General features: G+C 37.3%; 1 protein-coding gene across 2 annotated transcripts; it reads right to left on the bottom strand.

Moving 5' to 3' along the window:
* Positions 1-2,832: 2,832 nt before the first annotated feature.
* cabcoco1 (ciliary associated calcium binding coiled-coil 1) lies at positions 2,833-13,862 on the bottom strand. 2 transcript variants are annotated; one of them, XM_084741177.1, is made up of 6 exons: positions 13,215-13,862; positions 13,034-13,122; positions 8,196-8,365; positions 5,980-6,124; positions 3,518-3,590; positions 2,833-3,433 (listed from the first exon to the last, which is right to left on the bottom strand). In XM_084741177.1, exons 1-6 carry the CDS (start codon positions 13,269-13,271, stop codon positions 3,359-3,361), a joined length of 609 nt encoding a protein of 202 aa, XP_084597303.1. In that variant the 5' UTR covers positions 13,272-13,862; the 3' UTR covers positions 2,833-3,358. The 2 variants fall into 2 exon arrangements, with proteins under 2 accessions (XP_084597303.1, XP_084597304.1); XM_084741178.1 differs by having other exon boundaries at positions 2,833-3,453.
* Between the last annotated feature and the right edge of the window lie 15 nt (positions 13,863-13,877).

A 13,877-nucleotide genomic window follows, 5' to 3' on the forward strand; every position in this document is an offset into this window, starting at 1 on the left:
CAGCCTTGTTTCAAGCAGCAACAGGAAGCTGATTTTAAGGAAAAAAGACACAGTTAGAGACTACACTGTAAAAAAATTGTTTTCATTTTATGAATAAATGAATTTGTTTTCCAAAGTTGAGGTAATTTTGTAATGAAACACTTATAGTCAAATAAATCTGATATTAATTCCGTTGTACTTGAGTTGAACCAGCAACTGTTCAGTCACACTGATGGACATTTTTAACATTAAACACTGATTATAATTTATTAGATTTTTCCATCATACATGTTTTCTTTGAACTATATATAACATGTGTCTCAGAAGAGTTTTGACTCTCAAACAATGCATGCTGGGATGTTTGCTAATATACTAATGATGTATGTTTTTTTTAAAGAAATTTAATAAAATGATGAATTTTAAGCAGCACATTCATTCAACTTATTCTTTCAAATCAAAAGACGTCGAGTTAGACGTTTATGAGTTCAGAAGTGTTCTGAAATTGGCTTGAATAAATAAAAGTAGCATATGTAAGCAGATTAATGAGAAAATATTTGTTGATTTAATTAAATTTCTGTATGATTTTTTTTTTTTTTTTTTTACAGCACCTGCACCTGAAGAACGTAGTGGTGTATTTAGCAGCTACAAGTGAAGACAGAGCTAAAAGGCAGTATTGGACGTCAGGTGAAGACAAACAAGACTCCACTTGAGTATTAATGTTCCTCTGTACCTGCAGGATGTGTAAATAGGCAACTGTTTAACTGTTAACTATTTGCTGACTCGCCAATGTTCTAATAATAATGTTTGTATTTTAAGACATTGATGGATGACTTTTCTTTGCAAATTATTTTTTTCAATGAAAGTAATGTCTATAAAGCATTACAGGCACATTCATAAGACATTGTAATGCACTTATAAGGATTTCTAAAACTCCATAAATGTCAGTAGTTTAAAGTGGTGGACATAATGTAATATAAGTTCAGCATTCATAATGCTCTATAGCACCATGCCATAAAGACAATAGTGTTTAATAGAAAAATCTGAGTATGATAAGATTCTAAATTATTTGTTTCTGAAATGGAATAATGTCTTATAAACACCAGACAATTGCTAATAACTCTATACAGCGCTATCACTGTATTTAAATGTCATGCCATAGTGTATTATTAAACATTATAACAACCATAACTTTAGCCAGTTATAAATATAACAGAGTATAAATTCTACATTTGTGAAATGGCATGTTACATGAAGGCCACAAAGTCATACTATGGCTTGTTATTGATGTTTATAAGACATTATTCTTTTGACATATTGAATTAAAAATGTAAAATGCAACCCAGGACTTGAGTTCACTGTTGAAACTTTGGCGTGGAGTTATGAATGCTGGCATGCATGCATGATTATAAACATTTATAAAGGTTTTATAAAGCCTCATAAATGCATTATAATGTCATATGAATACAGATGAATTTATTTTCTGTGTCACTATGTTCCTCTCAATGAAGGTGTTGTGAACCTTCTCCTGGTTCTCTCCTAAGGCCTGATGGGAGCCACATGCCTTGTTAGAATCCTGGGAAACTCAAACATCCTTCCTCACTCTCTCTCTCTCACAGACAAACAGACAGACGGACAGAGAACTTTTCCTATGTGAACCCTCTCCCCTTGTAGCCGTTTGAGATTGTGCCCTGATAAAAGCTTTCTAAATAAAACATGTGGTGATTATTATTACCACAGATGCAGAGGAGAGGGAGAAAGGATGGAGGGGATAAAATACCATTTACAAGGAAGCAGACCAGAACAGCACAGGCAATCTGTGACAGGCTAAAAACAGGTCTGCATCTGAAACATGCTGCTGAATGGAGGGCTGAGAGCACCCAGGGCACGGAGTGGACTTTTTTATTTACCATCCAGTTCACAGTACAAACACCAGGAAGACAACTGACAGTGTTGTTAGTCCATCTCCTCTAACATTTGAGTTCAAAATCAGAAACTGAGATTGATTCATGATGACAAGTTGCCTTATTATTTTTTCACCAAACTACTGAAAAGCCTGTTCACTGTGGGAAACACTATATGGAATAAAACATATAAGCTTGCAATATAAGCTCATACATTATTGACAGATGTTAACATCCCATCTGAAATTCATGCATTCCTACCTGCATTATTAATCTGCTCTGACTCTGCTGAGCTTTACAGTACATGTATGTACAGTGGTCAAAGACCAACTTCTTCACTTATGAAGGTTTGAACAATTAAAATTGAATCATAGTGTGCTTATGAGGTACGGCGCTGCAGATGCATCAGTTTCATAGTCGAGGCTGGGTTGGACCTAGAGGATTTTTAAACCTGACTCAATCGTTGTTCATCATATAGATGTTGTATTACTGTTACTTTGTTGTTTATTGCATGATTTAATGATGATTTTATGTTTTTATGATGTAATGTGAGCTTGAGTGACAGTGGTTTAACTTTTTGCCTTTTTGAGACAGACTGAGCAACACAATCAACTTCTTTGAAGAAGGATCGCTAGTTGATCTGTTATAACAGTCTGCCAGTTGCTGCCTGCCAGTCTCTGTTTTCCTTTCTGTGCTGTTGTGTGTTGTTTCATCCTCTATTATTTGTCCATATTTTTCCATTAATTCATCCAACACGTTTTTCTCAAAGGAGGAGAAATCAGAACTTATCTGCTGAGCCATCACGAGTAAGCTAACTAGGCTAATGAACTTTCTTAGCTAGTTATAAAACAATTTGTAACATCCTGTTAACTTTTCAGCTCGCTTGCAAACATGTAATGCTTTATTAACATTTTACAACAATCTTACAACAATGTTACAATCTGTAACATTTTGTTAATTTTTTAACTAGTCAGTGAACAATTTTTAACTTTTGTTACCTTTTAGTTAGCCACATTTTGTAGCATTTTGTTAACTTTTTACCTTTTAGCTAGCTAGTAAACTTTGAAAAGTTTTGTTAAGGAAAACAAATCAGCTGAAAATGTGTAGAATAACTGGTATACCTCCCTCTTTTAGGTCCAGCACTTGAATTTATTGTACTAAGAAATGACTACCAGGTATAACATCTGTCATTGTTACATACCATTTGACCAATAGAGTATAAAATGAGCCTAGTTCATAATAAATGATCGTTTAATTTATGTGTTATGTGATCCATGTGAGGCAGTCTATAGTCACATGAGCTGTTTGAATGGTACAGAGACAAAGGACAAAGATAATGTGGACTGCTTCTCTAGTCTCAGTCCACAGATGGACGATGCCCTGCTGTCAGTCCTTGCTCACAGTGATGCTGTCCGTCCATCCAACCATCTGTCCATCATCATCACCTGTTTGTGTTTCTGGAGAGACAGAGCCGGTCACTAGAAGCAGAGATCAGTGGAGATGCCTTCCTCCAGTGGAGTGACATCCTGACAGCCGAACACCTCGATGCTCCTCTGGAAAACGGGCATTTTTTAAATGATATTTAAATGCATTAAGACATGGACACACACACACAGAGGAATCAGAGGCCGCCTCACCTCCATGCCTGTCAGCAGCTCCTCTCTGGATGTGCTGAAGAGAAGCTCATAGAGTGTGTATTTCTGAAACACACTGCAGCCAAAACAATACACAGGGTCAGCTGCATCACTTCAATTATTCAAACACAATAGAGGCTAAAAGAGCACAGAACTATTTCACATGTCCAGGGTCCCTGCACCTTTTCTGAACTCAAATTCAAGCACTTTTCAAGCACTTTCAAGCTTTTCCAGCACCTTCCAGCTGTGATAAATGACATATTTATACAGAAGGGAGATAAATTAAAGGATAAGACAACAAAGTTTCATGTCTCAAAATGTGACACCTGTCTGGAAGCAGACATGGTGTCCTATTAGAGCTGCATCAATTTATTGGTTATTAATCGATCATTAAATTAACTGCCAACTATTTTGATAATTGATAAGTCAGTTTGAGTACTTTTTTTAATTAAAAAAGTACAATTTCTCTGATTTAAGCTATTTAAATGTGAATATTTTCTGGTTTCTTTTCTCCTCTCTGACAGTAAACTGAACATCTTTGAGTTGTGGACAAAACAAGACATTTGAGGACGTCATCTTGGACTTTGGGAAACACTGAGTGACATTTTTCACAATTTTTTTACATGTTATGGGCAAAACAACTAATGGATTAATAGACAAAATGATCGACAGATTAATCGATAATAACAAAAAAATAACTGTTACAGGAAAGACGTGAAAAATAGTTCCAAACATATTCAGAACTATTTTTCAGCTGACAAGATTGTGACAGGATTTATTAATCGATTAATCATTTTGAGTCATTTTTTAAGAATAAAAAGTCAAAATTCTCTGATCACAGAAGAACCCAAGTCAAAGAAACCTGTCAGTTATAGTTTCTTCTTGTTTTCCTCAGTGAATGTGTATGTTTGAAAAGTATTTTATTTTATGTCTTCATCTGCCATCACCATAAGAATATCTCTGTAACTATTATTTTCATTGTCCGTTAATCTGTCAGTCATTTCCTTGATTAATTAATTAATCCTGTCAAAATCTTGTCAATTGAAAAATAGGTCCAGACATTTAGAGCACATGGTCAAGTTGTAATGATTATTTGTATTATCCATCAATCTGTTCATCATTTTCTTCAGTCATTGATCGGTTGTTTGGTCAATAAAATGGTGAAAAATGTTGATCAGTGTTTCCCAAAGTCCAAGATGACGTCCTCAAATGTCTTGTTTTGTCCACAAGTCAACAATATTCAGTTTACTGTTCTTTACCGTTTTTCTTAAACCAATACTAAATCAGTACCAGTCTTTTACTGGTCTCTTACATAAATGCTGGACAGGGCAAGACATTCAAAAATGTGGGCTAACTTTACTAAATTTAATTGTTAAATTAAACTTGTTATTTCTAAAAAACAAAGGCTGTTGAATATTTTCACATATTTTCATGTCATTATTTTTTGCACCAAATTATGGTGAGAAATATAAATAAGAGTACTGATAAGAATCTGTATGGATAAACAGTATCTGTATTAATATCATTTTCTGACATTTTATGGACCAGACAACTAAGAAACTAACTAATAAAATAATCAACATATTAATCAATAATAAAATAGTGCTTGGTTGCAGCCCTATACTTTTTACATCATTTATTGAGTGGCTGTAGTTACAACATCAATTGCATATGATCTTTTTATTTACAAATCAGCTTGTAAAATATGATCGATTGTTAATGCATAATAATAATATACATCAAGTACAAATGAGCTCAGCCTGAATGTCTACAACATTAAATGGTGCCTAAATGTTAATGACTCAATAAAAACTATTTTAATTCTCTGAAAAGGTTCGTAGTTTTACTTTTGAAACTTTGACAACATACTGATAACATTTTAATCTGTATTACCTTTTCATGTCTTGTGATTTGAAGCGACTGAGAGGCCAACATGTCCTGTTTGTCCACCTGCTGTGTTTCACTAAACATGCTGTGATCCCTGTGTCTCCTGAATGAACCCAGTCAACATGTCCACCGCCCACACTGTCCCTGTCAGCCTGGCATACAGATCTGTCTGTCAGCTCCATGTTCTGTATGTATTCCACCTGTGTGTTGCAGGTAAAGCCGGTGTGTGTTACAGATGGAGCGGTGATGATCAGGACTTCATTATGTGGGTTAATGACGGGACCATTAAAGGGAACAAATCGGGTCCTGATGTCAAAACTGTATGTTTGCTATGTGTTGTTACCATGCAGGTTAGTGAACACCATCATAACCCACATGGGGCTGCACAGAGCAAATGGATGGATGCAACCTGATGCCAGCATATCAGTGACGCACGCTGAGCCCACATGGACATGTTGGCTGGGGTTTACAGGAGGTATTTGCATTTGTAAGCTTCCAGGCGTCTCGGAGTGAGTCACACTCTACACAGATTTTGAAAAAAAAAGTCCACATCTAGAGTTTACCTAGCTCTTCCTGACCTGTTTCTGATGTAACTTATGAGAGCTGTGGCCTTCTCTCTGTTCAGAAGTGCAGTGGTGTCGGCCTCTGAAGCTGAGCAGCGGCAGGCAGCTTCTAAGGCCTTCGCAAACTCCACCAAGTTCTCCACTAAAGACAGCTGTTTCTCTGGAATATGGCAAAGAAGCACAGGCCATATTTGACATGTAGCGGCATACAGTTATACAAGGTATTTACTTTTTAAGTTGCTAGTTCCTGCATTGTGGCAACACATTCTACATTCATTTATTAATGTTGTTAATTCACATGTTTTGTAGTTTGTCATCATACATAGACCAGACTTCAAAAACAGAGTGGATTTCAATATGAAAACTTGAGTTTCAGAGCCTTTGTCTCCTGCATTCTGGAGACTTTTACAGAATGAAAATAACAAAATATTGAATACACTGCAGCAGCATTTTTATGTTGTATACTTTTAATTTACTTTAAATTCTCAGGAAAGACTACAGAATAATTCCACCCTCAGGTGTGAACTTGCTTAAATCTTTTTGTCCCTGCCCCTAAAAGACAACGGATGCAGCAGATACTACAAAGTACATGCCCGTTGTCTTTAAAACTTTACATAAGAAATAGAAACTCTTTGGAAGTCTGGTTTGGTGTAGCCGTAATGTTGCCTGGGTGGAAACTTTTAGAGTTGTATGGGGTGTACACACGCTGTATAGTCAGAAACAGGTTGTGATCATGAAAAAGAAAATAAGGTGTGAAATGCATCATAAATTGGAAGAAAGACAGGAGAATTGTGAGGAAATACAGAGAGGGCAATGACAAACATGAGTCTCCTTGGAAAATCTGGAAGGTTGCCAAGTATTACACAGACTGAAGAAAGGAACATCTGTACAATTTGTTGCAATCTAACACATTATCCCAGCATTCATGAGCCCTGAAAGAGCTCATATACTGTATATGTGAAACTTGAAATGTCATTTTAACACTATGGTCATTTCTGAGGCTATAGTTAACATTGTGGTGGTTCTGCATCAGATAGCCTTATACTGAGGTGTATCTCTAATATTCTTATTTAAACAGGCAGGATTTAATGACAGGCTATAGTACTGGATTGTAGAGTTGAAATGATTAATCAAATAACCGATTATTAATTGATTATTAAATCAATCAAGTATTTTGCTGATCGATTAATCAGTTTGAGTAACTAAAGAGTCAAATGTCTCCATACTTCTTGTCCGGTGTAATCCAAGTCTCCTAAAGACCCAACATGCCAAGTTGACTAAAGAAATGTTATTTACACCATGTTTTTAGTCTGAATCTTCACTGTAGATCCTTAGCTTGGAGCCACGTTCATGTGCACACTGTCTGAACTGTGTGTGTGTGTGTGTGTGTGTGTGTGTGTGTGTGTGTGTGTGTGTGTGTGTGTGTGTGTGTAAGTGTGTTGTGACGGTGTCCGAACTGCATGTTGGGGCTTTGAATCAGACCAAGCAAGCAGTATGGAGGCATTTTATGTTTTTATTCTGTTGTTTTTATGTGTTTGAAAACTGGTCACCATTCACTTCCATTGTTTGGGAGATTCTGCAACTCTGTTTTCCTGTGAAACTCCAGCAGTGTTTTGTGGACTAAAAAACTAAACCTGACCTTCAATTAGCATGAGGGTGAGCAGATAATGAACTATCCCTTTAAAAGTTACACATTTATTAGGAGAAGGAGGAAAAGTAATTTAAAAAAATCGGTGTCTTGGTATACCAGTATGTTATGTGATTAGGTGAAGGTTAGGGAGTCTGTTGACGTACAAACCTTTTGGAAAATATAATAAAAACTTGGTCAAAATAAAGAAAATCTATTGACAGACTCTTGAAAGAGTTACACTGTCTTTACATGGTAATAACGCAGAGCAGACTTTTTCAAATCACTCTGCAATCCAGCTTCCTTACCATGCATCAATAATGTCATTTAGACAAAAATGGATGCAGTCTGCTACATGATTTTCATGCTGTACAAGAATGAATGGAAACTAACAGCTGCCTGGAATTGTTAGCAAAAGACACTGAAATGTTAATGATGGTTGTAGTGAATTGGATAATGCATGCAAAACCCGCAAACCCCCTAGTGTGGTCCTTTAAAGTGTAATCTCATTTAATCTGATATGATTAAATAATAAGTATTCAAATAAATGTTTAAAATAAGAGGAGTGAATTCCAGTGTGCCTGCTGCGCGTCCGCCTCCTCACCTCTGATGTTCTCCAGCAGCATGTGTAGAACAGCCATGGTGAAGGAGGTCTGTGCGGGGCTGAAGTTGGCCTCTTTTGCCCACCAGAAACCACAGATGTAGAAATCCAGCAGGGCAGCTTCCTTCATACAAGTCTGATAGTTCCTAAAACCCAGAACCACCTTTAATTCCCTGCAGGTGACAGAGAGAACATCCGGATCAGAACTGCCAGCAGTAATAATTCACAAACATAGAATCACTGAAATGCTGATGAAACAATTTTTGTTGTTTTTGGTTAATTAGACTTTTAGCAACCAAAAGGGACTTCACATTCTTACAATAAAAACATAGCCTATACACAGTAGGGATTTTAAAAGCTTGCATATCTTTAAATTTGATACCTTTAGGCCAACATCATGATAAATACTGAAAGACTTTAGTATTCCTGGAATTTAAGTCCAGTATGGAGAAGAACCTGACACACCATTTACTATTTCAAGTCAAAATATTAGTTTAAAGTGGTAAAATTCAAATTAATGGAAAAGGTGTCATGACATGACAACAACTCTTAACATAAGCATTTAAAATCCTGGTTAGTGTCATGACTTATGTGTTAGCTTATGTGTTACCCAGAAATCTCAAAAACAAAGGAGTGTTGGGGTGTAGTTCATGTAGTCTGATTACTAGTTTAAAGGGACAGTTCATCCAAAAATAAAAATTCGGTCATTGTCTACTCACCCTCATGCCAATTGAGGGTCGGGATTATTTTCTTAGTCCACAAAACACTGCTGGAGTTTCACAGGAAAACAACACTGAAGAATCTCCCAAACAATGGAAGTGAATGGTGACCAGTTTTCAAACAAAAAACAACTGGAAAGAAACCATAAAATACCTCCATACTGTTCATCTGGCATAATCCAAGTCACCATTCACTTCCATTGTTTGGGAGATTCTGCAACACTGTTTTCCTGTGAAATTCCAGCAATGTTTTGTGGACTGAAAAACTAAAGCCGACTCACAATTAACACGAGGGTGAATCGATACTGACTGAATTTTCATTTTTGGTTGTACTATTCCTTTAACTATAGTTTACAGTAGTTGGGTGCATGGGTGCCTAGTTATAGTTAAAAGTGGGGGTAGAAGATTAGTGCCAGAAAAGGGGATATTAAATATTGCATATTTACACATCCAGAGAATACAGAGCAACATTACCAATCTGTTGGAAATATGGATGTGGCCACTTTGCAAATATAGGTGTGTGCCAACTATAGGGGTATCACACTCCTCAGCCTCACTGGGAAAGTCTATTCCAGGGTGCTGGAGAGGAGAATTCGGCTGATAGTCGAACCTCGGATCCAGGAGGAACAATGCGGTTTTCATCCTGGTCCTGAAACACTGAACCAGCTCTTTACCCTCCGCAGGGTGCTTGGGGGTTCATGGGAGTTTACCAAACCAGTCCACATGGGCTTTGTGGACTTGGAGAAGGCATTCGACCGTGTCCGGTTTGGGGACCACAGGATCTCATCTCTGCTTTTTGCGGATGATGTTGTCCTGTTGGCTCCTTCGAACCAGGACCTTCAGCTTGTACTGGGGCGGTTTGCAGCCGAGTGCGTAGCGGCTGGGATGAGAATCAGCACCTCCAAGTCCGAGGCCATGGTTCTCGACCGGGTCAGAGAAGAGTTCCTGCCTCAAGTGGAGGAGTTCAAGTATCTTGGGGTCTTGTTTACGAGTGAGGGGAGGATGGAGCGTGAGATTGACAGATGGATTGGTGTGGCGGCAGCAGTATTGCAGTTGTTGCACTGATCTTGGATATAAGCGGCTGAAATGAGTTTCCTCTGCAGGGCGGTGGGGTGCTCACTTAGAGATAGGGTGAGGAGCTCTGTCACCCGGGAGGAGCTCGGAGTAGAGCCAATGCTCCTCCATGTCGAGAGGAGAAAGCTGGGGTGGCTCAGGCATCTATATCGGATGCCTCCTGGACACCTCCCTGGGGAGGTGGCATGCCCCACTGGGAGGAGGCCCCAGGGAAGACCCAGGACACGCTGGAGTGACTATGTCACTCGGCTGGCCTGGGAACACCTTAGGATCCTCCCAGAAGACCTGGAGGAAGTGTCCAGGGAGAGGGAAGTCTGGGCATCCCTGCTTAGACTGCTGGCCCTGCAACCCGGCCCCGGATGAGCAGAAGACAATGGATGGATGGATGGATGGATGGAGAATGTTAGGTGGCTGTGATATCACCAAAGGGAATGTGATGACATCACATACCCTGTCCTTTGATCTAGCATGGACTCTATGATGTCATCAGTGTTAGGTTATAACCCTATCACCATAGCATTATCAACATATTTAAACACAGGAACTTTTGAGAGAATTCGACATCTGCATTGAGATATCGGACTCTGGGGAAGCATCGGAAATTAGTTAACAGTCTCTGATCCAACCATATCAAATGTTAATGCCGACAAAGACGGTTCACCTGCTTAGATCGGAGGACAACAGGATGTCCAGCCTGAGACCAACGCTGACAACGATGGCTAGTTAAGGCATCTTGTTGGAGGGATTACAGACACCATCTACTATTACCTCCCCCTGCACAGCCACAAAACATCAATCCCCAAACCACCAATTTATTTTCAGTTTAAATGCTTTGAAATCTGGAAAATAAATGTTTTAAACTTACATCTTAAATACAGCATGCACGTGTGTTAATTTGGTCATTTTTTTTTCATCAAATATCTTTTTCTATATATTTGTGTTTCTTTTGACTCTTGATTACAGGAAGTTGGGTTTTGGAAGCTTATAAGCAAACTCTTTCACTTTATTAAAAATAAATAAATAAATAAACAAACAAACGTAAAATTCTCTATATTAAGGTTGAACAATCTTGAAAAAAGGTTGCTATCTAAATTTCGCAGTTTGTAAAGAAAACCATGACATCCCCTATTTCTTGTAGTATCTTTTATATCAGTATTTACAAAAAATGCTCCAAAAATGATAAAAATACATTAAATGTATTAAAATTACATAGAAAGTAGAAAAGAAATATATATATATAATGTATAAAATGAAAGTTAATTCAATGTTGCGATAAGGACATTTGTATAATAACAAATAGGGCTGCACAATTAATCAGGATTTTATCGAAATGGCTACAAAGTATTAATAATAATAATAATAATTATAATAATTGATAATCTATTAACTGTTGCAGCTGTAATTGTGATAATTTCCTGTGACATACTTTGGAGGTAGTTGAAACTACATTTTGAAAGTCATTTTAGTTGGCCTGTTTTTGAGAGCAGTTAAGATACAGTTCAGTTTTCATTGTGAAGCAGCTAGTAAGTTGGTAAACTACATTTTCAACCAACACTGCCCAGTTTAGCTTGTCAATTTGACCTGCAAATAATCAAAATCATGCTGACACAGCCCCTGGGGCTATGACTAGCTGTCAAACAACATCAACATTGTGGAAAATGGCCTTTGACTTCACCCTATATAAACAACACTCAACAATTGACAATACAACACACTTGATGAGGACACACAGTGGGAACATAGAGGAACATAATAAACAGAGTGAAAATAAAAATAAAGCAGGGCCATGCGTCTGTGAATGATGCATTGATGATGCATTCAGCATCCTGATGAAACAGCTGTGAAATGATGATTAAACTAAATAGACCTCTGTCACAGCAGGACTAACATGAACGCAGGTGTTAGCAATGATTCTAATTAAGGTTCCACGGGTTCCACAGGTCAAACAGACTCAGGCTGCTGTTGTTTTATCATGGAACACTGGAAAGGCTCTGCTTCACTACGTGGTACAGGACCTTAATTAGTATCATTGGTACCAGCTGTGTTTATACTACTGTTTCATTTCAATATGGCTGCTGTGGAGAAAGTCTAGACTGTTTACCCAGTGTTACATTACAGGTGTTTTTCACAAACAAATATTAACCACAACACATTAATTATCAATTTAATGTTATAGATACTCATACAATTCTGCAGGCTCAAGAGTTAAAGATTACATTCAAAAGAATTACGTAGTTAGGATACAAAAAAGGTAACTGTATTCCATCACATTACAAAAGATTTCAGTTGCATTTAGTAAAAATAGGGATTTTTTTTTTAGCAGGACTACAATTTTAAAATACATTGCACAGTGTGATCACATAACACTTTCTCAAGTCTCACAACACCACTCTGGTCTGCATGAAAGCAGCTCATCTTACAGTCAGTTTATTATCATGACCTGTAGTGAAAAAAAATGCTTTAACATTATTTAGTCTTTAAATCAGAAAAGAGGAGTAACAACACAGTACTGTGATAGTTCTGTCTTTGGCTGTAAAAAATATCTAAGAACTCAATATCTAATTTAAAGACACAGTTATAGGATAGACCAACAACCAACACTAGCTTCACAGACCACCTGTTAATGTTAGCTACACAGACCAACAGTTTAAGTTAGCTACACAGACGAACTACTAACATTAGCTTCACAGACCACCTGTTAATGTTAGCTACACAGACCACATGCTAACGTTAACTGTACAGACCAACTGTTAATGTTAACTACACATAAATCCGGTTATAGCTAGCTAACCTGTAAATACCATTACTACTGGCAGTTCATCTTTGACAGCATCTTGACAAGTACATTTAAATGTCCACAGTTATTCATCTACACACGCATCTGTGCATAACAAAAGAAGGAATATCTGGACAAACAAACTTAAAAAACTACATTAGACTCAACAATTTCACCAATTACTATTGAGGTAATCAAAAGTAACAAAAAGGAGTCAAGTCACATTACTTTTATACTACTTACGACTGAAGTGGGAAAAAAAAGCTACTCACGACTGCAGTTCATCGGCAGGTTTCTGTAGCAGCTCTTGGATGTGTTGGTGTGTCAGCGCGTCCCACTGTAGGAAGACTGTGTCCTCTGTCTGAAGAGGAAGGACAGACACTCAGAAAATTACTCCTGTCAAATTAACAAACACACAACACAACAAACTGAGCAGAAAGGAGCAGTTATAACCTGTAGCTTATTATTCTTTACGTTTAGTCGTTCCTTCTTTTCCCGGCGTGCGGACATGTTGACGCTCCACTCGTTGCTACAGTAACACACTATCAGCGAGCTTTTTTCCCCAACTTTATTGACAACAGTAACATTAGCAAGAAAACTCCAACACCGTCGAAACACTGTAATATTACACCAACATCATACAAGTAAATAGATAAGATATAAAATGAAAAAAAAAAAAAAATGTGATAGAAAATTCACGTTAAATCATCAAATCTGTTACAAACATTTCCAGTTTTGATAGGTTTTTTGCTTTCTAAAGGACTGAATTAGAGATACATATATTCATTAAAACAAAAAAAAAAATGGGGTTTTACACTCAGATTAATAAGAAAAAAGCATTAGCATATTTTACGTGTTTGTGTGTGTGTAAGACAGGATTCTCTTTCTGTCTTAACTGTAAATTTACTTGTTTAAATAAACTAAAGAAGGGCTGTGGGTAAAGCGAGATCACAGGACTATTTCATCTGTGTAACTCGATCCACTTCAATTTCCGAATCAAAACGTAGGACAAAAGATTACTGACAACAAAAGTTGTCACGTCTTACTTATATCATTCCGCCATTCTTAATCATAACTCACATTACCCGCACGTAAGGTGCGCCATATTCCATATAC

The sequence above is a fragment of the Lutjanus erythropterus genome, chromosome 17, assembly GCF_056507025.1.
Source record: "Lutjanus erythropterus isolate fLutEry1 chromosome 17, fLutEry1.hap2, whole genome shotgun sequence".
Taxonomy (NCBI): Eukaryota; Metazoa; Chordata; class Actinopteri; order Lutjaniformes; family Lutjanidae; genus Lutjanus; species Lutjanus erythropterus.

Coding starts and splice junctions, on each gene's coding strand:
- cabcoco1 (XM_084741178.1), bottom strand. CDS start 13,271: ATGTCCGCACGCCGGGAAAAGAAGGAACGACTAAACGTAAAGAATAAT. Junction 8,366..13,033: donor CCTGCCGATGAACTGCAGTC/GTGAGTAGCTTT, acceptor TGTCACCTGCAG/GGAATTAAAGGTGGTTCTGG. Junction 3,591..5,979: donor ATAAGTTACATCAGAAACAG/GTCAGGAAGAGC, acceptor TTTTGGCTGCAG/TGTGTTTCAGAAATACACAC.